The sequence below is a fragment of the Amblyraja radiata genome, chromosome 7, assembly GCF_010909765.2.
Source record: "Amblyraja radiata isolate CabotCenter1 chromosome 7, sAmbRad1.1.pri, whole genome shotgun sequence".
Taxonomy (NCBI): domain Eukaryota; kingdom Metazoa; phylum Chordata; class Chondrichthyes; order Rajiformes; family Rajidae; genus Amblyraja; species Amblyraja radiata.
In genome coordinates, this window is record NC_045962.1 from 86,633,716 (window position 1) to 86,661,223 (window position 27,508).

The 27,508-nt window shown below is 48.2% G+C and overlaps 1 protein-coding gene and 1 long non-coding RNA gene across 3 annotated transcripts in view; one reads left to right on the forward strand and one right to left on the reverse strand.

Moving 5' to 3' along the window:
- Nucleotides 1–23,944, forward strand: part of LOC116975610 (ciliogenesis associated TTC17 interacting protein) — a 41,640-nt gene extending 17,696 nt beyond the window's left edge. Inside the window, exons 9-19 of one of the 2 annotated variants that reach the window (XM_033024920.1) lie at nt 1,241–1,324; nt 4,306–4,389; nt 6,073–6,352; nt 6,885–7,070; nt 8,146–8,201; nt 10,677–10,763; nt 16,320–16,487; nt 17,851–17,975; nt 21,575–21,651; nt 22,636–22,724; nt 23,697–23,944. In XM_033024920.1, coding sequence (XP_032880811.1) covers nt 1,241–1,324; nt 4,306–4,389; nt 6,073–6,352; nt 6,885–7,070; nt 8,146–8,201; nt 10,677–10,763; nt 16,320–16,487; nt 17,851–17,975; nt 21,575–21,651; nt 22,636–22,724; nt 23,697–23,906 — 1,446 coding nt within the window. In that variant the 3' untranslated portion in view covers nt 23,907–23,944. Of the gene's footprint in view, nt 1–1,240; nt 1,325–4,305; nt 4,399–6,072; nt 6,353–6,884; nt 7,071–8,145; nt 8,202–10,676; nt 10,764–16,319; nt 16,488–17,850; nt 17,976–21,574; nt 21,652–22,635; nt 22,725–23,696 lie in introns of both variants that reach the window. The other variant, XM_033024919.1, reaches the window with a different exon arrangement.
- Nucleotides 131–23,175, reverse strand: LOC116975611. Its single transcript, XR_004412673.1, has 3 exons — nt 23,165–23,175; nt 12,201–12,204; nt 131–258 (listed from the first exon to the last, which is right to left on the reverse strand). It is a non-coding gene; the product is annotated as an uncharacterized LOC116975611 (long non-coding RNA).
- Nucleotides 23,945–27,508: the final 3,564 nt, after the last annotated feature.

The window sequence follows — 27,508 nt, forward strand, 5'->3', positions numbered from 1 at the left end:
CTCCACCTCACGGCCCGCTCAGCGACTCACCACCGGCCCACCTTGCTCTCCGACAGAGTGGAAACAGCCAGGCCCTTCGGCCCAAATTGCCCACACCGACCAATCTGTCCCATCCACACTAGTCCCACCTGCCTGCGTTTGGCCCATATCCCTCTAAACCTGTCCTATCCATGTACCTGTCCAAATGTTTCTTAAACGTTGCAATAGTACCTGCCTCAACTACCTCCCCCGGCAGCTCCTTCCATGCACCCACCCACCCTTTGGGTGAGAAAGTTACTCCTCAGGTTCCTGTTAAATCCCCCTCACCTTAAACCTATGTCCTCTGGTTCTCAATTCCCCTACTTTGGGTGAGAGACTCTGTGCGTCTACCTGTGTGGAGGCCTGGGCTCAGACGATGTTTACGATAATTATCCAGAGAATGGTTGGGTTGGACAGGCTAGATGCAGGAAGATTGCTCCCGATGTTGGGGAAGTCCAGGACAAGGGGTCACAGCTTAAGGATAAGGGGGAAATCCTTTAAAACCGAGATGAGAAGAACTTTTTTCACACAGAGAGTGGTGAATCTCTGGAACTCCCTGCCACAGAGGGTAGTCGAGGCCAGTTCATTGGCTATATTTAAGAGGGAGTTAGATGTGGCCCTTGTGGCTAAGGGGATCAGAGGGTATGGAGAGAAGGCAGGTATGGGATACTGAGTTGGATGATCAGCCATGATCATATTGAATGGCGGTGCAGGCTCGAAGGGCCGAATGGCCTACTCCTGCACCTAATTTCTATGTTTCTATGTTTCTATGTATGACGAGCGTTTGACGGCACTGGGCCTGTGCTCGCTGGAGTTTAGAAGGATGAGGGGGCACCTCATTGAAACTTACCGATTAGTGAAAGGCCTGGATAGAGTGGATGTGGAGAGAATGTTTCCACTAGGTGGGGTGTCAAGGACCAGAGGGCACAGCCTCAGAATAAAAGGATGTACCTTTGGGAAGGAGATGAGGAGGAATTTCTTCAGCCAGAGGGTGGTGAATCTGTGGAATTCATTAGCCTCCAATTCACTGTGGAGTCCAAGTCGGTGGGTATTCCTAATGTGGAAATTGACAGATTCTTGATTAGTCCGGGTGTCAGGGGTTATGGAGGGAAGGCAGGAGAATGCGGTTGAGAGGGAGAAATAGATCAGCCGTAATTGAATGGCGGAGTAGACTTGATGGGGCGAGTGGCCGAATTCTGATCCTATCACTTACGAACATTAGGTGACAACCCCGACAGACGCAACAGGACGGGCAGCATCTCCGAGAGAACCGGTGGCCTTCAGAGAGACAAAGTTCGCGGATGAGGTAAAGGAGGCCAATGACTCAATGATACATTATTGTCACGTGTACTTAGGGACAGTGCGATGCTTTGTTTCGTGTGTACAACCCGCTCAAATCATACAGCAGACATCACCACAGACGTCCGTGAAGCCCATGTCATTGGATATTCTTAAAGCGGAGATTGACAGAATGGGGGTTGAGAGGGGTAGATAGATCAACTCTGATTGAATGGCGGAGAATACCTATAAGGCCGAATGCCCTAGTATGCTCCTCGAACTTAGGAACTTTTGTTGTGGGGAGAAGGCAGGAGAATGGGGTTGAATTAGATTTAGCTCTTCGGGCTAACGGAATCATGGGATATGGGGGAAAAAGCAGGAACGGGGCACTGATTCTGGATGATCAGCCATGATCATATTGAATGGCTCGAAGGGCTGAATGGCCTACTCTTGCACCTATTTTCTGTGTTTCTCCGAGAGGGTGAAAAGATAGATGAGTCGGGATGGAATGACAGAGTCGACTCGATGGGCTGAATGGCCTAATTACCCCTTAAGAATAAGGGGTAAGCCATATAGAACGAAGATGAGGAAACACTTTTTCGCACAGAGAGTTGTGAGTCTGTGGAATTCTCTGCCTCAGAGGGCGGTGGAGGCCGGTTCTCTAGATACTTTCAAGAGAGAGCTAGATAGGGCTCTTAAAGATAGCGGAGTCAGAGGATATGGGGAGAAGGCGTGAACAGGGTACTGATTGTGGATGATCAGCCATGATCACATTGAATGGCGGTGCTGGCTCGAAGGGCCGAATGGCCTACTCCTACACCTATTGTCTATTGTCTATTGTCAACTACCTTCCCCGGCAGCTCCTTCCATGCACCCACCCACCCTTTGGGTGAGAAAGTTACCCATCAGGTTCCTGTTAAATCCCCCTCACCTTAAACCTACAGTGGCTTGCAAAAGTTTTCATACCCCTTGAACTTTTCCACATTTTGTCACGTTACAACCACAAACGTAAATGTATTTTATTGGGATTTTATGTGATAGACCAACACAAAGTGGTGCACAATTGTGAAGTGGAAGGAAAATGATACATGGTTTTCAAATTTTTTTACAGATAAAAAACTGAAAAGTGTGGCGTGCAAAAGTATTCAGCCCCCTTTACTCTGATACCCCTAAATAAAATCCAATGCAACCAATTGCCTTCAGAAGTCACCTAATTAGTAAATAGAGTCCACCTGTGTGTAATCTAATCTCAGTATAAATACAGCTGTTCTGTGAAGGCCTCAGAGGTTTGTTAGAGAACATTAGTGAACAAACAGCATCATGAAGCCCAAGGAACACACCAGACAGGTCAGGGATAAAGTTGTGGAGAAGTTTAAAGCAGGGTTAGGTTATAAAAAAATATCCCAAGCTTTGAACATCTAACGGAGCACTGTTCAATCCATCATCCGAAAATGGAAAGAGTATGGCACAACTGCAAACCTACCAAGACATGGCCGTCCACCTAAACTGACAGGCCGGGCAAGGAGAGCATTGATCAGAGAAGCAGCCAAGAGGCCCATGGTAACTCTGGAGGAGCTGCAGAGATCCACAGCTCAGGTGGGAGAATCTGTCCACAGGACAACTATTAGTCGTGCACTCCACAAATCGGGCCTTTATGGAAGAGTGGCAAGAAGAAAGCCATTGTTGAAAAAAAGCCATAAGAAGTCCCGTTTGCAGTTTGCCATAAGCCATGTGGGGGACACAGCAAACATGTGGAGGAAGGTGCTCTGGTCAGATGAGACCAAAATTGAAGTTTTTGGCCTAAATGTAAAACGCTATGTGTGGCGGAAAACTAACACTGCACATCACCCTGAACACACCATCCCCACTGTGAAACATGGTGGTGGCAGCATCATGCTGTGGGGATGCTTTTCTTCAGCAGGGACAGGGAAGCTGGTCAGAGTTGATGGGAAGATGGATGGAGCCAAATACAGGGCAATCTTGGAAGAAAACCTGTTAGAGCCTGCAAAAGACTTGAGACTGGGGCGGAGGTTCACCTTCTAGCAGGACAACGACCCTAAACATACAGCCAGAGCTACAATGGAATGGTTTAGATCAAAACATATTCATGTGTTAGAATGACCCAGTCAAAGTCCAGATCTAAATCCAATTGAGAATCTCTGGCAAGACTTGAAAATTGCTGTTCACAGACACTCTTCATCCAATCTGACTGAGCTTGAGCTATTTTGCAAAGAAGAATGGGCAAAAATTTCAGTCTCTAGATGTGCAAAGCTGGTAGAGACATACCCCAAAAGACTTGCAGCTGTAATTGCAGCGAAAGGTGGTTCTACAAAGTATTGACTCAGGGGGGCTGAATACTTTTGCACGCCACACTTTTCCGTTTTTTATTTGTAAAAATATTTGAAAACCATGTATAATTTTCCTTCCACTTCACAATTATGCACCACTTTGTGTTGGTCTATCACATAAAATCCCAATAAAATACATTTACGTTTGTGGTTGTAACGTGACAAAATGTGGAAAAGTTCAAGGGGTATGAAAACTTTTGCAAGCCACTGTATGTCCTCTGGTTCTCAATTCCCCTACTTTGGGTGAGTAGTGTAGAAGAATGAGGGGGTACCTCATTGAAACTTACCGAATAGTGAAAGGCCTGGATAGAGTGGATGTGGAGAGGATGTTTCCACTAGGTGGGAGAGTCCAGGACCAGAGGGCACAGCCTCAGAATAAAAGGATGTACCTTTGGGAAGGAGATGAGGAGGAATTTCTTCAGCCAGAGGGTGGTGAATCTGTGGAATTCATTAGCCTCCAATTCACTGTGGAGTCCAAGTTGGTGGGTATTCCTAATGTGGAAATTGACAGATTCTTGATTAGTCCGGGTGTTAGGGGTTATGGAGGGAAGGCAGGAGAATGCGGTTGAGAGGGAGAGATAGTTCAGCCGTAATTGAATGGCGGAGTAGACTTGATGGGGGCGAGTGGCCGAATTCTGATCCTATCACTTACGAACATTAGGTGACAACCCCGACAGACGCAACAGGACGGGCAGCATCTCCGAGAGAACCGGTGGCCTTCAGAGAGACAAAGTTCGCGGATGAGGTAAAGGAGGCCAGTGATTCATTGATACATTATTGTCACGTGTACTTAGGGGCAGCGCGATGCTTTGTTTCGTGTGTATAACCCGCTCAAATCATACAGCAGACATCACCACAGACGTCCGTGAAGCCCATGTCATTGGATATCCTTAAAGCGGAGATAGACAGAATGGGGGTTGAGAGGGGAAGATAGATCAACTCTGATTGAATGGCGGAGTAGACCAAAAAGACCGAATGCCCTAGTTCTGCTCCTCGAACTTAGGAACTTTTGTTGTGGGGAGAAGGCAGGATAATGGGGTTGAATTCGTTTTAGCTCTTCGGGCTAACGGAATCATGGGATATGGGGGAAAAAGCAGGAACGGGGCACTGATTCTGGATGATCAGCCATGATCATATTGAATGGCGGTGCTGGCTCGAAGGGCTGAATGGCCTACTCTTGCACCTATTTTCTATGTTTCTCCGGGAGGGTGAGAAGATAGATGAGTCGGGATGGAATGGCAGTCGACTCAATGGGCCGAATGGCCTAATTACCCCTTAAGAATAAGGGGTAAGCCCAATAGAACGAAGATGAGGAAACACTTTTTCACACAGAGAGTTGTAAGTCTGTGGAATTCTCTGCCTCAGAGGGCGGTGGAGGCCGGTTCTCTAGATACTTTCAAGAGAGAGCTAGATAGGGCTCTTAAAGATAGCGGAGTCCAGGGGATTTGGGGAGAAGGCAGGAACGGGGTACTAATTGAGGATGATCAGCCATGATCACATTGAATGGCGGTGCTGGCTCGAACGGCCGAATGGCCAACTCCTGCGCCTATTTTCTATGTTTCTCTGAGAGGGTGAGGATAGATAATAGACAATAGAAAATGGGTGCAGGAGGAGGCCATTCGGCCCTTCGAGCCAGCACCGCCATTCAATGTGATCATGGCTGATCATCCCCAATCAGTACCCCGTAGACTCGACAGGCCAGTCATTGAAAGAATGCATGCAGGTGCAGCAGGCAGTGAAGAAAGCGAATGGTATGTTAGCATTCATAGCAAAAGGATTTGAGTATAGGAGCAGGGAGGTTCTACTGCAGTTGTACAGGGCCTTGGTGAGACCACATCTGGAGTATTGCGTACAGTTTTGGTTTCCTAATCTGAGGAAAGACATTCTTGCCATAGAGGTAGTACAGAGAAGGTTCACCAGACTGATTCCTGGGATGTCAGGACTTTCATATGAAGAAATACTGGATAGACTCGGCTTGTACTCGCTAGAATTTTGAAGATTGAGGGGGGATCTTATAGAAACTTACAAAATTCTTAAGGGGTTGGACAGGCTAGATGCAGGAAGATTGTTCCCGATGTTGGGGAAGTCCAGAACAAGGGGTCACAGTTTAAGGATAAGGGGGAAATCTTTTAGGACCGAGATGAGGAAAACATTTTTCACACAGAGAGTGGTGAATCTGTGGAACTCTCTGCCACGGAAGGTAGTTGAGGTCAGTTCATTGGCTATGTTTAAGAGGGAGTTAGATGTGGCCCTTGTGGCTAAAGGGATCAGGGGGTATGGAGAGAAGGCAGATACGGGATACTGAGTTGGATGATCAGCCATGATCATATTGAATGGCGGTGCTGGCTCGAAGGGCCGAATGGCCTACTCCTGCACCTATTTTCTATGTTTCTATGAATGGCCTAATTGTGCTCCCATGACTTATTAGCTGGAAACCCCTAGAGATGCGGCAGAGGGGACCACGACCCCGATGCCATCGTCCCTCCGAGCCACCACCCCCCCGGGGAAGGCAGCCGGCCCGAAAGGGAGATCGCCCATGGATGTCTCGGAGCAGAACACGTCTGAGGGGCAACCAGTCAGCCTGGCGACGGAGCAAGAGCAGAAGTCCCCGCGTCATCCTGCAGAGACGACACCACCACCACCACCACCTCCTCCGCCATCCTTGCCCAAGGCCAGTCCAGAGGCCATCGATTTCCTGGCTTCCATCAGTAAGTATAGGGCCTGTCCCACTTGCATGCGTTTGGCGCGACCAAATATGGTCGCTTGAGGCGTACGGGCACCGTATAGGCCGCGCGGGGCCGGTCCCACTTAGAAGCGCGGAGTTGTGCGGGGCTGGTCCCGAGATCGCGCGGGGCTCCGAAAATCTGACAGTCCGAAATCGCAGCGTCCATTCCAGGTAGGTCACCTTTGTCCTGTCCCTGCCCACCCCCCCCCCCGCCCCCCCGTCCGAGGAACGACAATTGTCCATCTCTCCGCCTGTTTGGTAGTGAGTAGTCGCCCAAAGAGTCGTACCTTTTTCTGGTCATCGCTGGATTTTCAACACGTTGAAAAATTTCGGCGACCTGCTACGACCGTGACTGGTGCCGGCAAGTCACCGAAAAAATCGCAGAAGTGGGACGGGACCTTTAGACTAGTCTCACCCCCGGTCACTCCCTCTTCTCCCCTCTCCCATCCGGGACTGAAGTCGGACTGAAGGGCCTGTCTCCATGCTGTATGACCCTTTTAAATTGTCCATTTCAGCTACGGACGAACTGGCGTTGATCCACTTCACCGATTCCCTGGTGACGATTTCGGACACGGGCAAAGAGCTGGGTGAATTTACCATCTCCTTCCATCCCATCATCTGTGAGGGATTGCCCGGCGTCGGAGTGACTGCCAACAGCCATGGCTCCATCGACAGCATCCCCTGCGGCACCTCCATCTCAGGTAGGTCACCTTTGTCCCCTCCCCCCCCCCCCCCCCCCGTCCGAGGAACGGCAATTGTCCATCTCTGCCATCCCCAGCTGTTACACGCACGCACACAGGTACATACGGGCGCAAGTGTCAAGAGTGTTTTATTGTCATATGGAACAATGACACTATTACTTGCAGCAGAATATGTAAACTTTGTACATTGTAAACAGTATAATACACGTGAAACACACACACACACACACACACACACACACACACACACACACTCATAAACACACACACACACACACACACACACACTATCCTACACACACACACACTATCCTACACACACACACACACACACACACACACACACACACTATCCTACACACACACACACACACACACACACACTATCCTACACACACACATACACACACATAAACACACACACACACACGCACAGAGGCACTCACACACACATACACACATACACACACACAGGCACACACAAGCGCAGAGGCACACACGCACACACATACACACACACGCGCAGAGGCACACACACACACACACACACACACACACACACACACACACACACACACACACACACACACACACACACACACACACACACACACACACACACAGGCACAGAGTTTGTACGTTCTCCCCGTGACCTGCGTGGGTTTTCTCCGGGTGCTCCAGATTCCTCCCACACTGCCAAAGGTGTGCAGGTTTGTAGGTTAATTGGCTTCTGTAAATTATAAATTGTCCCTAGTGTGTGTAGGACAGTGTTAGTGTGCGGAGATCGCTGGTTGGCGCGTGTGTAGAATTAGACCTTTCAGCCCATCGAGTCCACTCCGCCATTCAGTCATGGCTGATCCCTGCCTCCTAATCCCATTTTCCAGCCTTCTGCCCCACAACCCCTGACGCCCATTCTAATCAAGAATTTGTCTATCTCTTCCTTAAAAATATCCACTGAACTGGCCTCCGCAGCCCTCTATGGCAATGAGATCCTCAGACTAACTATCCTCTGACTAAAGATATGTGATAATATAGTATCAATAATGAACTTCTAAATGGCAGCTTTCTTTTCCAGCTCGCATCTCAGGCACTCTTGCAACAGCGGAGCTTCAACACCAAGAATATATCAAGGTCATTTACTGCTTTATCACTGAATGTTTCTGTCCATGTCTGAGATCAAAATAAGGATTATAAATTTAAAATGGTTGGCAGTAACCCAATAAGGGGGAAATCTTTTAGGACCGAGATGAGAAAACCATTTTTTACACAGAGAGTGGTGAATCTGTGGAATTCTCTGCCACAGAAGGTAGTTGAGGCCAGTTCATTGGCTATATTTAAGAGGGATTTAGATGTGGCCCTTGTGGCTAAAGGGATCAGGGGGTATGGAGAGAAGGCAGGTACAGGATACTGAGTTGGATGATCAGCCATGATCATATTGAATGGCGGTGCAGGCTCGAAGGGCCGAATGGCCTACTCCTACACCTATTTTCTATGTTTCTATGTAACGTTGATGTTTTTTAGTTTAGTTTAGAGATGCAGCGCGGAAACAGGCCCTTCGGCCCACCGGGTGCGCACCGACCAGCGCTCCCCGCACAATAAAGGGCCTGTCCCACTTGGCCGTCATTTACGTGACAGGCTGGTAGTGACTGACGTGTGTCATCATGCGCCCGCACAGCCGCCTGGAGCACGTGACGTCATTTGAAGATAGACACAAAATGCAGGAGTAACTCAGTGGGACCGGCAGCATCTCTGGAGAGAAGGAATGCATGATATTTCGGGTCGAGACTCGTCATCAGTCTGAATAAGGGTCTCGTCCCGAAACGTCACCTATTGCTTTTCTCCAGAGATGCTACCGGTCCCACTGAGTTACTCCTGCATTTTGTGTCTATCTTCAATTTTCTTGGCCCCGCTCTGGGAGTAGGAGTGGGGGCGAATCCGGATCCGCATGCGTATGTTTGCAAGGTTAATTCCCGGGATGGCGGGACTGTCATATGCTGAGAGAATGGAGCAGCTGGGCTTGTACACTCTGGAGTTTGTAAGGATGAGAGGGAATCTCATTGAAACATATAAGATTGTTAAGGGCTTGGACACACTAGAGGCAGGAAACATGTTCCCGATGTTGGGGGAGTCCAGAAGCAGGGGCCACAGTTTAAGAATAAGGAGTAAGCCATTTAGAACTGGGAAATGGAAACCCTTTTTCTCACAGAGAGTGGTGAGTCTGTGGAATTCTCTGCCTCAGAGGGCGGTGGAGGCAGGTTCTCTGGATGCTTTCAAGAGAGAGCTAGATAGGGCTCTTAAAAATAGTGTAGTCAGGGGATATGGGGAGAAGGCAGGAACGGGGTACTGATTGGGGATGATCAGCCATGATCACATTGAATGGCGGTGCTGGCTCGAAGGGCCAAATGGCCTACTCCTGCACCTATTGTCTATTGATCTTGGAGAAAACCCACGTATGTCCGGGAGAGAATGTACAAACTCCGTACAGATAGCACCCGTAGTCAGGATCGAACCCGGGTCTCTGGCGCTGTAAGGCAGAAACTCTACCGCTGTGCCACCTTGATGTCGATGTTGCCAGGATTCGAGGGCCTGAGCTATGGGGAGAGGTTGAGCAGACTAGGATTCTATTCCCTGGAGCGCAGGATGATAAGGGGTGATCTTATAGAGGTGTACAACATATTGAGAGGAATAGATCGGGTAGACGCACAGAGTCTCTTGCCCAGAGTAGAGGAATCATGATCCAGAGGACATAGTTTTAAGGTGAGGGGGGGGAAAGATTTAATAGGAATCTGAGGGGTAGCTTTTTCACGCATCCCAACCACGGGTTCTGTCTGTACGGAGTTTGTACATTCTCCCCGAGACCTGCGTGGGTTTTCTCCGAGATAGACAATAGGTGCAGGAGTAGGCCATTCGGCCCTTCGAGCCAGCACCGCCATTCAATGTGATCATGGCTGATCATCCCCAATCAGTACCCCGTTCCTGCCTTCTCCCCATATCCCCCTGACTCTGCTATTTTTAAGAGCCCTATCTAGCTCTCTCTTGAAAGCATCCAGAGAACCTGCCTCCACTGCCCTCTCATCCTTCTAAACTCCAGAGTGCACAAGCCCAGCTGCTCCATTCTCTCAGCATATGACAGTCCCGCCATCCCGGGAATTAACCTTGTAAACCTACGCTGCACTCCCTCAATAGCAAGAATGTCCTTCCTCAAATTAGGTGACCAAAACTACACACAATACTCCAGGTGTGGTCTCACTAGGGCTCTGAGATCTTCGGTTCTTCGAGATCTTCGGTTTCCTCCCACACTCCAAAGACGTACAGGTTTGGAGGTTAATTGGCTTCGGTATAAGTGTAAATTGTCCCCAGTGTGTGTAGGGGAGTGTTAGTGTGCGGGGCGGACTCGGTGGGCCTGTTTCCGTGCTGTATCTCTGAACTGAATTAAACTAGATCTGAGTTAAACTTCTGTACCTCCTTGCTTGATAGGATAACCAAGGACAGGGTGGGTGGAAAGGACACATTACTGTGTTGTTTGATTATATGTTTCAATGGGATATACTGTACACGCTGACAGCAATTCTCTCGTCCGTTTTTTTTTGGTTGTCTGGGTCGCAGCTGAAGGAACATTCTCTGGCCAAGAAAACAGTCATGAAAAAGGGACGCGATGGATACATCATGACAAGGGAAGTCACCATGGGTGAGGTAAGACATTGTAAGGGGCAGCTCCAACACTTTCTATGCATTGATAAGAGGGTTAGTGACGGCCAGAGTGAGCACCACCGGAGGAGCAGCGCCTCATATTCCGCTTGGGCAGTCTGCACCCCAGCGGCATAAACATTCACTTCTCCAATTTCCGGTAGCCCTTGCTGTCTCCTAGCCCTTGCCCTTCTCAGCTCTCCCTCAGCCCTCGGGCTCCTCCTCTTCCTTTCTTCCTCCCGCCCACCCCCCCCCCCCCCCCCCCCCCCACCCTACAACAGTCTGAAGAAGGGTCTCGGCCCGAAACCTTGCCTATTTCCTTCGCTCCATAGATGCTGCTGCACCCACTGAGTTTCACCAGCACTTTTGTCTACCGAGGGTTAGAGACATGATCTATACACACATCCACACACACACACACACACACACACACACACACACACACACACACACACACACACACACACACACACACACACACACACACACACATTATATATATATCGGTGATGTTGCTGGTCTTCCACAGACTATATATCTCTATAATACTAAAACTCTTCATCTTGTGTGTGTGTGTGTGTGTGTGTGTGTGTGTGGGTGTGTGTGTGTGTGTGTGTTTGTGTGTGTGTGTGTGTGTGTGTGTGTGTGTGTGTGTGTGTGTTTGTGTGTGTGTGTGTGTGTGTTTAATTCCTATTTTCTTCCAAACGCTAGGCCACAGCCTTCCCATTTTCACACATTCTACTCACATTTTTCCCGTCGAGGCGATAAATATCTTCCCGTCGCATTCCCACCTACATTTCTGAAGTTTGTAATCGTTTATTAGTTTTAAAAACAGCCCAAGAACCCCGAGTGACGTCACAATGGCCTCGCAAGGCAGGAGGGAGGGGGGGGGGAACTCCAGCGCTTGTGTGGCAGCTGCCGGCGCTCGGTGGCGAGGGTGGTGCCGCGGGCACTGGCTGGAGCTGAGCCTGGTGCTGGTGCTGGAGTGAGGGCCGAGCCCGGGGCTTGGGATGGTGCCGTGACCGGGGCCGAGAAAGAAGCTGCCGCTGGAACCAAGGACGAGCCCGGGTCCGGAGTCAGGGACAAGCCCGGAGATGATATCGGGGCCTGCAGTGGAACCCAAGCGGCGGCCGAGCTGACGGCTGGATTGTACAGCCAGGACCGGGCCGAGCACGAGATAGAGGCCGAGTTCCACCTGGGTCAGGGAATGGGACTGAGGGGAGGAGGATGAGGGAAATGAGGAGGAGGGAGATGGGGTGGGGAGTGGGGTGGTAGAGGGAGATGGCGCGGTGGTGTGTGGAGGAGGGAGATGGGGAGGGGTGGAGGAGGGAGATGGCCCCTCCCTATCTACCTTCACTCCCACCATCTCTACCCCTCCCTCTCTACCCCCTCCCTCTCTACCCCATCCCTCTCCCTCTCTACCCCATCCCTCTCCCTCTCTACCCCCCTCCCTCTCTGCCCCCCTGCTTCTCTGCCCCCCTCCCTCTCTACCACCCCTCCCTCTCTACCCCCCCTCCCTCTCTAGGTATTGAAGAGGGAGGGTGAAGAGGAAGAGGAGGGAGTGCTGGGGGATGAGGAGAAATGAGCCGTTCCTGCGCAGTTTGGGGCTATGCTTGAGTGGTGCAATATTGTGTTGGGGAAACGGCTTGCGTTGGGGGAATGGGTGAGTGGTGGAATCTTGCGTTGGGGGAGAAGACCCAACAGGTCTGCAGTTGGTCTCGTGTATATATATATATATATATATAGATGTGTGTGTGTATTTATTTATTATATATATATATACACACGTCTAGATATACTGTGTATATAAATATATACATACACACACATGTATATATAAAATAGACACAAAATGCTGGAGTAACTCAGCGGGACAGGCAGCATCTCTGGTGAGAAGGAATGGCCGAGGTTTCGGGCTGAGATCCTTCTTCAGACTGATGTCAGGGCAGTGGGCAGGACAGAGATAGAATGTAGTCGGAACAGTAAGACTGGTGGGAGAACTGGGAAGGGGGAGTCGATGGAGAGGGAAGGAAAGCAGGCGTTATTTGAAGTTTTATATACGTACTAGACCGAGTGCAGACCTGTTGGGGCTGCTCCCCCAACGCACCCGTTCCCTACCCGTAGCCCCCATAGGAGGCGTGGTCCTCCAAATCAAGCCGTTCCCGAGTGTATGATTCCAGCACTGCCCTGCCTCCCTCAGCAGTGGGTTTTAAAAAAATTACATTTGCACTTCCCCTGCATATTGCAATAGCAATTCACCCTCCCCTCTTGTGAGGTGAAAAGGTCGGAGTGTTCCTGTATCGCAACATTGTATCGAAGTGTGTTGGAAGCTGGCAGGAATGATTTTAACAGTAAAAATCTTGTGAAAGTTGGCATTTTTAAAGCTTTAATAGCGAATAACGTCAAATATAGGATGAAATCTTCAGTGAAGCTGATCACTGCTAGCCGAGCCATTGTGACGTCATCAGTTGAAGCTGGTCGCTTTAAATTTAAAGTCTTCTGTTTTTTTAAAACTTGTAACCAGTATTGAGTTGAGAATATATCACCTTCTCGGCTCGAGAAATAAAGCATAAAATGTTCAGTGAAGGTGCTCTCGGCCTTGAGGGGAAAAATGTGAATCAGAATATGTAAACATCTTGTGAAAGTTGGCATTTTTAAAGCTTTATTCACAAATAACGTGAAATGTAGGATGAAATCTTCAGTGAAGCTGATCACTGCTAGTCGAGCCATTGTGACGTCATCAGTGAAAGCTGGTTGTTTTAAATTCAAAGTCTTTTGATGTTTTTAAACGTCTTACTTATTTTTAATCAGTAATAAGTTGAGAAATAAAGCATAAAATGTTCAGTGAAGGTGTTCTCGACCTCGAGGGGGAAAATGTCAATCAGAATATGTAAAAATGTATTCGTTACCGCGTAGTGTTTTTGCGAAGATGTAAACACAACCACATATTCTAGGTATGTTGCAAAGCCTACCTGAAGCGTCGCTGAAAATCTGTCGCTGCGGGTGTGCGCGATTTTGGCGCCGTTTTGAGGGGGGCGGGTTTAAAACGCGATTTTCTCTAGGCTGTTCAAATCGAAGATGTTCAGCCTAGTTAATTATTAACGAAAAATCGATGGAAGTCCCCGTCGCAAAAGCTATTATTAGTTTTAAAGGCCTCGTATAATAGTTATAGTAGTTTAAAAATCAATCTCTAAACCCGCGACCACCAGCAACCGCAGGGTCTCATAAAGCAAACAACTGAAGTTAGGCTGTATATTTTTACATTAAAAAAGGCTTCTTAAGATCCCTTTATACAAAGTTTAATATTGCGAGTAGCTCATTTTGGGCCCATTATATCCCGCAGTATTTTTCTGGGCATTTGGGGGCACAAATCTACCGCAATGTGAACGTTCTAAACCAGCGCGTTCCACAGGGACCCACTGGAAAGCTGATTTAAATGGGCATTTATTTACAGCAATTGAACACTAAATTCCTTCCATTTGGTCTATAAATTAATGTAAATGAGATTTAAAAATCATGTTTTATTGTGAATTATTTGTGAATATTATTTGGACATTTAGGCTATTTAAAAATGTTAATCATTTATTAAGAAATGGATAGATGTTTAGATCTAGTAATTGAAGTCTGAAATTAGCTACAATTAGGTAACTAACTAATTATATGCTTTAATTTCAGGTCATCCAAGTAAGATTATTTTATATTTGTTTCAGAATGCTTCAATCTATGATAACTGAAAATTTCATTCAGTTCTCTTAATTTTTAAGAAAGTTATGGGCTTTTAACTGTTCACGATCACAGCTTTTTTGTTATGTCCATAGAAAATCAATAGGGAACAAGATGCTCATTTCCGAGTATGAAAATGGCCATAACTTATTAAATACTTGAGATATGAAAGTGAATTAGGTGTTAAATTAAACTTATTTTTATGCTTTATCTGATGGGATAAATTGCAGACTTGATTTTTAAAATCTCAAAATTTTGTAACATTGCTACATATTCACACACATATACACAACATGAATATATACACACGTGCTCACACATGCACGCACACACACACACACACACACACGCGCGCACACACACACACGGCGCACACACACACACGCGTACGCACACACACGCGCACACACACGCATGGTATGAAATTTGGCATGCCCGCAACAACTCCCACCAGATGAGGCCGTAAAAAGCATGTTATCACATATTACCATATTATGCATCACCGCTTGGTTTGGGATCAGCTTCATTCAAAACCGCAATAAATTGCAGAGAATTGCGGACGCAGCCCAGACCATCACACAAACCAACCTCCCCTTCCACTGACCCCATCTACACGTCACGCTGCCTCGCAAGGCCAGCAGCATCATCATAACTATGATCTTCTTAACCTCCTCTCACACGAGGAGAAGGCAGGAACGGGGTACTGATTGGGGATGATCAGCCATGACTACATTGAATGGCGGTGTTGGCTCGAAGGGCCGAATGGCCTGCTCCTGCAATTATTGTCTATTGTTTATAATCAAGGACCATTCTCACCTCGGTCACTCGCCCTTCTCCCCTCTCCCATCAGGCAAGAGGTACAGAAGGGCTAGTTTCTCCACTCAATGAGAAATGTATCTTGTATCAAATAAATGTATCTTGTGTCTTGACTCTCATGATTCTGTGGATACAAGGTCCCAAAGTGCGGAGGCATGTGGGTTTACTTTAGCTCATTGTCACGTGTACCGAGGTACAGTGAAATGCTTTTGTTGCGTGCTAACCAGTCATCGGAAAGACAATACCCCATTGTAATTGAGCCATCCACAGTTTACAGATACAGGATAAAGGGAATAACATGTATAATGTTTAGTCCAGGATAAAACCAGTAAAGTCTGATCAAAGATAGTCCGAGGGTCTCCAATGAGGTAGATGGGAAGTCAGGACCGCTCTCTAGTTGGTGAGAGGATGGTTCAGTTGCTTGATAACAGCTGGGAAGAAACTGTCCCTGAATCCGGAGGTGTGTGTGCGTTCGTTTTCACACTTCTGTACTTCTTGCTCGATGGGAGAGGGGAGAAGAGGGAGTGACCATGTGCGATTTGTCCTTGATTAGGATTGTTACAATAGACAATAGGTGCAGGAGTAGGCCATTCGGCCCTTCGAGCCAGCGCCGCCATTCAATGTGATCATGGCTGATCATCCCCAATCAATACCCCGTTCTTGCCTTCTCCCCATATCCCCTGACTTTAAGAGCCCTATCTAGCTCTCTCTTGAAAGTATCCAGAGAACCGGCCTCCACCGCCCTCTGAGGCAGAGAATTCCACAGACTCACAACTCTCTGTGAGAAAAAGTGTTTCCTTGTCTCAGTTCTAAATGGTTTACCCCTTATTCATAAATAGTCCCCTGGTTCTGGACTCCCCCAACATGGGGAACATGTTTCCTGCCTCTAGCGTGTCCAAACCCCTTAATAATCTAATATGTTTCAATAAGATCCCCTCTCCAGATGCTGCCGATTCAATGTAAAGTCAGCCAGTTGGTTTGTGTCCCATTGTCACCCTGTTCACTTTGCTTGTGTTGGAACAGAGTGTGAAGTCTGAGACTATGAACTTCAGCCTGGAAGACATGAAAGGTTTTGTGTCGGAAGCAAGTAATCTGGTGCTTCTGCGGATCATGGCACAGCGGAACCATGTCCCCGACAACATGGTCTTTCTGGCCTTCGACACGGAAATGCAACTGTCCACCTCCACATACGTAAGTACCGAGATAATGATTGCAACCAGAACTGCAGGTGAGAGGTGGGTGGGGCATCTCGTGTCAAGTCTGTCACCATCTTTGATCAACTTGTTGAATGTCATTGTCTGTAACTGGTTTTCACCTAGCCCACACTAGCTAACAATGGCCTGTCGCCTCTATCATTGTTACTATTTTGCATATCTTTCATTATATGCAGGGTCAGGTGTGGGGTGTGGGGGGAGTTCCCCCCGCCACGGGTACCATGTAATCCCGTGCTACCTGCTCCATGGCCGGATAGTCTGTCTCCCCCACCTGGTTTGCCAGGTGAGGAGGGGGGTTGTGGACCCCCAGCAGGACCAAAAACAAGACCCGTCAAAGGGCGGATGAGCTCCTATCGAGCCGACGGCCATCCACACTTCAGTAGAAGTTGCGATCACCATCTATATCTCTTTGTCCCCTTTCCCTTTGACTCAGTCTGAAAAAGGTTCACCTATTCCTTCTCTCCAGAGAGGCTGTCTAACCCTGTGAGTTACTTCAGATTTTTGTGTCTATCTTCGGTTTAAACCAGCAACTGCAGTTCCTTCCTACACGTGGAGATGCAGATGCGGAAACAGGCCCACCGAGTCTGTGCCGACCAGCGATCACCTCGTTCCATAGCATTATCCTCCACGCTGGGAACAATTTGCAACATTCCCCTCGCAAACCCATGTCCTCCGGTTCCTGATTCCGTTACTCTGGGTGAAAGACTCTACATTTACCAGATGTACGTCTTTAGTTTAGAGACACAGCATGGAAACAGGCCCTTCGGCCCACCAAGTCCGCGCCGACCAGAGATCACCCCGTACATTAGAACTATCCTCCAGGGAATCAGGCCCTTCGGCCCAACTCGCCTATGCCATCCAGGGTGCCCCATCTGAGCTAGTCCCATTTAGCCCATATTCCTCTAAGCCTTTCCTTAACTTTAAGCTTTAGAGATACAGCGAAGAAACAGGCCCTTCGGCCCACCATGTCCATGCTGACCAGCGATGCGATCTCCCCGCGCATTCGCACTTTCCTACATTTTTACCAAAGCCAATTAACCTCCAAACCTGTACTTTGTTGGAATTGTGGGAAGAAACCGGAGCTCCTGGAGAAAACCCACGCAGTCACAGGGAGAACGTGAAAACTCCGTACAGAGAGCACCCGTAGTCAGGATCTCTGGCGCTGTGAGGCAGCAACTCTACCGCTGCGCCACGTTTGCCGTGTGCTATCCAGGCAGAGGAAAGACTGTGCATGATTACAATCAAGCATGCACACTGTATGGATACAGGGTGAAGCGGATAATGTTCAGTGTAATGTCATTCTAAATGTCTCTGTGCTGTCTCCTTTTTGTTTTGAACAGCTGAACCTGGGACCCAAAATGCTGACTGTTGGGAAAAGTGAGGTTGAGGTTCGCAGCATCCAGAGAACGATTCACTCGGACATCAACAGCCCCATGAGCTGGCAGTGTAGCTTCCTCCCCGACGGGTGAGTCAAGAGTGACACAGAGTGCTGGAGTAACTCAGCGGGTCAGGCATGCAGCATCTGTGGAGAACATGGACAGGTGACGTCTCACAGAGTGCTGGAGTAACTCAGCGGGTCAGGCAGCATCTGTGGAGAACATGGATAGGTGACGTTTCAAAGAGTGCTGGAGTAACAGCGGGTCAGGCAGCATCTGTGGAGAACATGGATAGGTGACGTTTCACAGAGTGCTGCAGTAACTCAGCGGGTCAGGCAGCATCTGTGGAGTGAAGGAAATAGGCAACGTTTCGGGCCGAAACCCGGAAGGGTTTCAGCCCGAAACGTTGCCTATTTCCAAAAGAGTTTTGGCCCGATACGATGCTGGTTCATTATGATGATAGACACAAAATGCTGGAGTAACTCAGCGGGTCAGGCAGCATCTGTGGAGAACGTGGATAGGTGACGTTTCACAGAGTGCTGGAGTAACTCAGCGGGTCAGGCAGCATCTGTGGAGAACGTGGATAGGTGACGTTTCACAGAGTGCTGGAGCAACTCAGCGGGTCAGGCAGCATCTGTGGAGAACGTGGATAGGTGACGTTTCACAGAGTGCTGGAGCAACTCAGCGGGTCAGGCAGCATCTCTGGGTGACATTTCAGGTCGAGACCCTTCTTCAGACTGATGTCAGGGGAAGGGGAGACACAGAGATAAGGAAGGGGAAGGTGTCAAAAGGAGATCAAAAGAGATACAGGACAAGGAAAATGTAGAATAAATCATTGTTAGCTTCTTCTTCTTTTGTGTCCATCTTCCATGTTTCAAATGTTGACCTCGCTGTCATCGTCCGTCCTGAAAAGGACACCAGCCTCCGGCGACAATTAGTGGGAAGCCATCACTTGTCGCAGTAGATGATGGTGGTAGCAGAATTAGCTCAGGACACTTCCAGTTTCCAGCCCCCCCCCCCCCCCCCCCCCCCCGAGGCGTGGACGATTCTGCTGCGGGGCCATTGTTATCTAGGAGGAGTTGACAACAAAGCAATAGACAATAGGTGCAGGAGTAGGCCATTCGGCCCTTTGAGCCAGCAACGCCATTCAATGTGATCATGGCTGATCATCCCCAATCAGTACCCCATTCCTGCCTTCTCCCCATATCCCCTGACTCCGCTATTTTTTAAAAGCCCTATCTAGCTCTCTCTTGAAAGCATCCAGAGAACCGGCTTCCACCGCCCTCCGAGGCAGAGAATTCCACAGACTCACCACTCTCTGTGAGAAAAAGTGTTTCCTCGTCTCCCTTCTAAATGGCTTACTCCTTACTCTTAAACTGTGTGGCCCCTGGTTCTGGACTCCCCCAACATCGGGAACATGTTTCCTGCCTCTAGTGTGTCCAAGCCCTTAACAGTCTTATATGTTTCAAAGCAAACAGAGATAAAAATGTATAGGTAGGAACTGCAGATGCTGGTTTAAACCCAACATTTAAGACTGATGAAGTCTGAAGAAGGGTCTCGACCCGAAACGTCGCCCACTCCTTCTCTCCAGAGATGCTGCCTGTCCCGCTGAGTTACTCCAGCATTTTGTGTCTACCTTCAAGAGTCAAGTTTTATTGTCCTATTTCCCAGTTAGAACAATGACATTCTCACTTGAAGCAGCACAACAGAATATGTAAACACAGTACACCGTAAACAATATAATAAACGAGAACATAAGTTCAGCGTGTGTACATACACACATATATAGATATACACATGCACTCAAACAAACAATAATAGTGCAATAATAACAATAATTGTCTATGTGGACAAAAAAGCTGGAGAAACTCAGTGGGTGAGGCAGCATCTAAGGAGCTAAGGCGACGTTTCGGGTCAAGAAACTGAAATTTTACCTATCCACATTCTCCAGAGATGCTGCCTGACCTGCTAGGTCTGTGGAATTCTCTGCCTCAGAGGGCGGTGGAGGCAGGTTCTCTGGATGCTTTCAAGAGAGAGCCAGAGATAGGGCTCTTAAAAATAGCGGGGTCAGGGGATATGGGGAGAAGGCAGGAACGGGGTACAGATTGGGGATGATCAGCCACGATCACATTGAATGGCGGTGCTGGCTCGAAGGGGCGAATGGCCTACTCCTGCACCTATTGTCCAGGTTACTCCAGTTAAGTTTATTCAGTTTCACTTTCAGTTTGGTTCATTGTCACGTGTACCGAGGTACAGTGTTGCAGCTTTTGTTGCGCGCTATCCAGTCAGCAGAAAGACAATACATGATTACCATGGAGCCAATTGCAGTGTATAGATACATGATAAGGGAATAACGTTTAGTGCAAGGCAGCAAAGCAGCAAAGTCTGATCGAGGATAGTCCAAGGATCCTACTAATGATCATAAGTGATGGGAGTAGAATTAGGCCATTCGTTCCATCAAGTTTACTCCACCATTCAATCATGGCTGATCTATCTCTCCCTTCTTCTTTTTTTTGCGTATGGCGTGCACAGCCTAAAGTTGTAGGACAACTTGTTCTATTTGATCTTATTTGATTGTGAACGCCGGGTTGATTGCATTCGTCGAAACAGGGCGGACCCACGTGAAGGTTGCAATCTCCCCACCTCATCTATCTCTCCCTCATAACCCCATTCTCCTGCCTTCTCCCCGTAACCCCTGACACCCGTGCTGATCAAGAAATGATGTCGATAGTAGTTCAGGATTGCTCTGCAGTTGGTGGTATAGACATAGAAACATAGAAACATAGAAATTAGGTGCAGGAGTAGGCCATTCGGCCCTTCGAGCCTGCACCGCCATTCAATATGATCATGGCTGATCATCCAACTCAGTATCCCGTACCTGCCTTCTCTCCATACCCTCTGATCCCCTTAGCCACAAGGGCCACATCTAACTCCCTCTTAAATATAGCCAATGAACTGGCCTCGACTACCCTCTGTGGCAGAGAGTTCCAGAGATTCACCACTCTCTGTGTGAAAAAAGTTCTTCTCATCTCGGTTTTAAAGGATTTCCCCCTTATCCTTAAGCTGTGACCCCTTGTCCTGGACTTCCCCAACATCGGGAGCAATCTTCCTACATCTAGCCTGTCCAACCCCTTAAGAATTTTGTAAGTTTCTATAAGATCCCCTCTCAATCTCCTAAATTCTAGAGAGTATAAACCAAGTCTATCCAGTCTTTCTTCATAAGACAGTCCTGACATCCCAGGAATCAGTCTGGTGAACCTTCTCTGTACTCCCTCTATGGCAATAATGTCCTTCCTCAGATTTGGAGACCAAAACTGTACGCAATACTCCAGGTGTGGTCTCACCAAGACCCTGTACAACTGCAGTAGAACCTCCCTGCTCCTATACTCAAATCCTTTTGCTATGAAAGCTAACATACCATTCGCTTTCTTCACTGCCTGCTGCACCTGCATGCCTACTTTCAATGACTGGTGTACCATGACACCCAGATCTCGCTGCATCTCCCCTTTTCCTAGTCGGCCACCATTTAGATAATAGTCTGCTTTCCTGTTTTTGCCACCAAAATGGATAATCCAGTTGCCTCCAGTGCTTTGTGTCTTTGTGTTTCTTAGCGTGTGTTTCTCATTTGTTTGACGTTGCTTGTGCTCGTTCTCCACTGACATCTCTGTGCCATCTCTTCCTCTTCCAGGCATCTAACAAGCAGGGTGCAGGTCGGGTCCCCCATCACAATGAAGCTGCAGCAACTGCCTCACATCAGAGAGACAGGTACCGTCACTGAATCAAAGTGAATTGAATCATTTATTGTCCCAGTGAACGAACTCACCCTTCAGAGAGAGAGAGAGAGAGACCCCGCCCTTGTTAGAGGTGCCGACCCCGAGAGATGAAACAACCCATTGGAGAGGCTAGTGCCTCCTGAGAGAGACGGCACCCGTAGCAGAGCCATCGACCCCGAATGAATGACTTTATTGTCACATGTGACAAGTCACAGTGAAATTCTTTGCTTGTATACGCAAGGTATGCGAATAGTGGCCACGTCAAGGGCACTGAAGTTAAGTTGCACGTAAAGTAAAGTAGGATAGTGCTAGTTAGGATTTAAGAGAGAGTTAGATAGAGCTCTAGGGGCTAGTGGAGTCAAGGGATATGGGGAGAAGGCAGGCATAGGTTATTGATAGGGGACGATCAGCCATGATCACAATGAATGGCGGTGCAGGCTCGAAGGGCCGAATGCACCTATTTTCTATGTTTCTATGTTTCTAGTGTATGGGGTGATTGCTGGTCTGCGCGGACAGCTGGTCAGAGCAGTCCTGGACTACTATCTACCTCATTGGTGACCCTCCCAGATCGGACTTTGACAATAGACAGTGGGCCATTCGGCCCTTCGAGCCAGCACCGCCATTCAATGTGATCATGGCTGATCATCCCCAATCAGTACCCCGTTCCTGCCTTCTCCCCATATCCCCTGGACTCCGCTATTTTTAAGAGCCCCATCTAGCTCTCTCTTGAATGCTTTGTATACGAATTAGAGGAGCTTGAAGTTGATTGTGTACCGTACTGGGAGTCAGTGGGGAGAGGACAGAATCGGGGTGATGTGGTCCCTTTTATGGGTTTACCCATCAGAAGTCAAGTATACAGTTGATTAGCTCAACATCTGGTGCATTTTGGGCCGATCCATCCATCCTACATCGCGTCATTGTACGAGGCTCTCGTGATCACCCGCGGACAAAGTGTTGTGTTTCTCAACTCCCACAGATGTCATCGACCCCAAACCAGTCTTTGAGAAGAAGCCCCTGGACTGGGAGGATGATATGCAACTCTACTTCAAATTCATCGACAAAACGGTACCAGTTCCTATTTTTATAACCAGGCCGACATTCGCACCGGATTTAAGATTCCCAAAATCCATTACTTTTCTCCATCTCTGCCTCAGAGGGCGGTGGAGGCAGGTTCTCTGGATGCTTTCAAGAGAGAGCTAGATAGGGCTCTTAAAGATAGTGGAGTCAGGGGATATGGGGAGAAGGCAGGAACAATTGTCTATTGTCTCCACTTTCCACCCAAAATAATCACCTATTCCTTCGCTCCATAGATGCTGCTTCACCCGCTGAGTTTCTCCAGCATTTTTGTATACCTATAGACAATAGGTGCAGGAGGAGGCCATTCGGCCCTTTGAGCCAGCACCGCCATTCATTGTGATTATGGCTGATCATCCCCTAGCAATAACCCGTGCCTGCCTTTCCCCCCATATCCCTTGACTCCATTTACCCCTAGAGCTCTATCTAACTCTCTGTTAAATCCATCCAGTGACTTGGCCTCCACTGCCCTCTGTGGCAGGGAATTCCACAAATTCACAACTCTCTGGGTGAAAAAGTTTTTTCTCACCTCAGTCTTAAATGGCCTCCCCTTTATTCTAAGACTGTGGCCCCTGGCTCTGGACTCGCCCAACATCGGGAACATTTTTCCTGCATCTAGCTTGTCCAGTCCTTTTATAATTTTATATGTTTCTATAAGATCCCCCTCATCCTTCTAAACTCCAGTGAATACAAGCCTAGTCTTTTCAATCTTTCCTCACATGACAGTCCCGCCATCCCAGGGATCAATCTCGTGATGTCCTTCCTCAAATTAGGAGACCAAAACTGTACACAATACTTCAGATGTGGTCTCACCAGAGCCCTATACATCTGCAGTAGAACCTCTTTACTCCTATACTGAAATCCTCATGTTGTGAACATTTGAATCTTTTCTGCATCCTTGTTTTAAAAAATGATTGATTAACACTATGTGACTGTGATATTATGGGGTGTGTGGTCTTGTAGGAAGAACTGAAGGCGGAGTACAACAGCTACGTCAGGCACCACCCAGAACTGAAGTGTATCATGGCCGACTTCCTGGAGTTCCTACTCCTCCGCAAACCGCAAGATGTCGTCACCTTCGCTGCCGAATACTTCTCCTCCTTCTCCGCCTTCCAGGCCGAACAATCGCCCTTCCTCTCCTCCAACAGGAAAAGCCCCTTCAGAGAAACTTAAGTCTGAATTCAATAAACGTTTAAATGTGTAACAAGCAACTATTGTCAACCTTGCTTCTGTAACCACTCTGGGATTTTAGAAAACATTTAATAAAAAGAGGTACAGCGCGGAAGCACTGAGTCTATGCCATCCAGCAATCATCCCGTTACACTAGCTTAAGGTGGAATGGTGGTAGAGTTGCTGCCTGACAGCACTTGAGACTCTGGTTCCATCCTGACCACCGGTGCTGTCTGTGCGGAGTTTGCACGTTCTCCGCATGACCTGCGTGGGTTTTCGGAGATCCGTTTCCTCCCACTCTCCAAAGACGTACGTGTTAGCGGGATAGCGGAGTCCGGGGATATGGGGAGAAGGCAGGAACGGGGTACTGATTGGGAATGATCAGCCACGGTCACATTGAATGGCGGTGCTGGCTCGAGGGGCTGAATGGCCTACTCCTGCACCTATTGTTGGTAGGTTCATTGGCTTGGTATAAGTGTAAACCAGGGGTGGGCAACCTTGTTCTGCATAGGGGCCTGGACACATGTCTGTGAGTGGATGGCGGGCCACATCTATCACGTGTACACGTGGATCCCGCCCCGGATGACAGGCATCAAATCACGTGCTCACAGAAAGTAGATAAAAATGCTGGAGAAACTCAGCGGGTGAGGCAGCCTCGTGCAATCCTCGCATGTCTCACCCGCTGAGTTTCTCCAGCATTTTTTGTCCACCTTCGATTTTTCCAGCTTTGCGCAGGATGTGGTACGGGCAGAGCTCGGCGGGACGGATGGTTACGGGAAAAGAAACCCGCCTATGAGCCAAATGATTTTGGGTTCAATTGTCCCTAGTTTGTTGGATAGTGTTAGTGTGCAGGGGATCGCTGATCAGCATGGACTCGGTGGGCCGAAGGGCCTGTTTCAGCGCTGTATCTCTAAACTAAAATAAAACTAACACTATCGTACACACACTTGGGACAGTTTACAAAAGATGCCCCTTGGAGTTCCTCTTAAATCGTCCCCCTCTCACCTTAAACCCATGTCCCCAGGTTTGTGATTTCTATACTCTGGGACAACGACTGCATTGTCGTGTAAAACCAGAGGCCAAAACCCAACCCACAATCTTCCTGGGCACAGCTGAAGCTGGATGAACAAAGGGAATGGTGTGGGAGTTCAGAGATACAGCATGGAAACAAGCCCTTCGGCCCATCGGGTCCACACTAACCATCGATCATTCGTTGACACTGGTTATCCCATTACATTCTACAGAATAACTCAGTGGGACAGGCAGCTTCTCTGGAGAGAATTGTGTGCAGTTTTGGGCCCCTAATTTGAGGAAGGACATTCTTGCTATTGAGGGAGGGCAGCGTAGGTTTACAAGGTTAATTCCCGGGATGGCGGGACTGTCGTATGCTGAGAGTATGGAGCGGCTGGGCTTGTACACTCTGGTGTTCAGAAGGATGAGGGGATCTTATTGAAACACACAAGATTATGGGTTTGGTCACGCTAGAGGCAGGAAACATGTTCCCGATGTTGCGGGAATCCAGAACCAGGGGCCACACAGTTTAAGAATAAGGAGCAAGCCATTTAGAACAGAGATGAGGAAACACTTCTTCACACAGAGAGTGGTGAGTCTGTGGAATTTTTGCCTCAGAGTGCAGTTTTCTGGATACTTTCAAGAGAGTTAGATAGAGCTCTTAAAGATAGCGGAGGCAGGGGATATGGGGAGAAGGCAGGAACGGGGTACTGATTGGGGATGATCAGCCATGATCACATTGAATGGCGGTGCTGGCTCGAAGGGCCGAATGGCCTACTCCTGCGTCTATTGTCTAAAAGGAGTGGGTGACGTTTCTGGTCAATACCATTCTAGACTCTAAACCCAAAGCGTCACCCATTCCTTCTCTCCAGAGATGCTGCCTGTCCCACTGAGGTACTCCAGCATTTTGTGTCTCTTTGGTTCAAACCAGCATCTGCAGTTCCTAAACATTTTACGGAGCAATTTGCAGAGGGCCAACTAAACTTACAAACCCACATGGGGACATCTTAGACAATAGATGCAGGAGTAGGCCATTGGGCCCTTCGAGACAGCACCGCCATTCAATGTGATCATGGCTGCTCATCTTTGGGATGCGGGAGGAAACCAGAGCACCTGGATGAGACCAATGTGGTCACAGGGAGAACATGCAAACTCCACACACACAGCAGAGGTGAGGATCGAACCTGGGTCTCTGGTGCTGTGAGGCAGCAACACTACTGCTGTGCCACTGTGCAGTCCTTTTTAAACAAGGGACAACTTTACACCTACATTTCATCTCTACAGTCTTTTGATGCTGGCACCCAGTTTTATACCTATGCTGCTATCACCGCTTTAGGAATCATAAGTGATAGGAGAAGAATTAGGCCATTCGGCCCATCGAGTCTACTCCGCCATTCAATCACGGCTGATCTATCTCATTCTCCTGCCTTCTCGCTATGACACCAGCGTGTCAAGTATTAAGACTCGGCTTGTACTCGCTAGAATTTAGAAGATTGAGGGAGGGGGGGGGGGATGTTATAGAAACTTACAAAATTCTTAAGGGGTTGGACAGGCTAGATGCAGGAAGATTGTTCCCGATGTTGGGGAAGTCCAGAACAAGGGGTCACAGTTTAAGGATAAGGGGGAAATCTTTTAGGACCGAGATGAGAAAAACATTTTTCACACAGAGAGTGGTGAATCTCTGGAATTCTCTGCCACAGAAGGTAGTTGAGGCCAGTTCATTGGCTATATTTAAGAGGGAGTTAGATGTGGCCCTTGTGGCTAAAGGGATCAGGGGGTATGGAGAGAAGGCAGGTACAGGATACTGAGTTGGATGATCAGCCATGATCATATTGAATGGCGGTGCAGGCTCGAAGGGCCGCATGGCCTACTCCTGCACCTATTTTCTATGTTTCTACATTTGGAGTATCGTGTTCAGTTTTAGTCAGACTGCTGCAGGAAGTGTGCCATTAAACTAGAAAGAATGCAGAACGGACTCGAGGAAGTGCATTCTAGAGAGGTTGGGCAGGCTATGTCTTTATTTCTTGTAGCCTCGGACACTGAGAGGTGATCTTGGAGGTGGAAAAAATATGAGGAACATAGGGTGAATACAGCTTTTTCTCGGGGAAGAGAAATCCAGAACTAGAGGGCATTGGTTTAAGACGAGAGGGAAAATATTTAACAAAACCCTCAGGGATAAAATGTTCACATTGAGGGTGGGATGTCTACAGAACGAGCTGCCAGAAGAAGTGGTTGAGGCAGGTTTGGGAGTAGAGATGAGTTTTAAGTTCTTATAGAAACTTACAAAATTCTTAAGGGGTTGGACAGGCTAGATGCAGGAAGATTGTTCCCGATGTTGGGGAAGTCCAGAACAAGGGGTCACAGTTTAAGGATAAGGGGGAAATCTTTTAGGACCGAGATGAGAAAATCATTTTTCACACAGAGAGTGGTGAATCTGTGGAATTCTCTGCCACAGAAGGTAGTTAAGGCCAGTTCATTGGCTATATTTAAGAGGGAGTTAGATGTGGCCCTTGTGGCTAAAGGGATCGGGGTATGGAGAGAAGGCAGGTACAGGATACTGAGTTGGATGATCAGCCATGATCATATTGAATGGC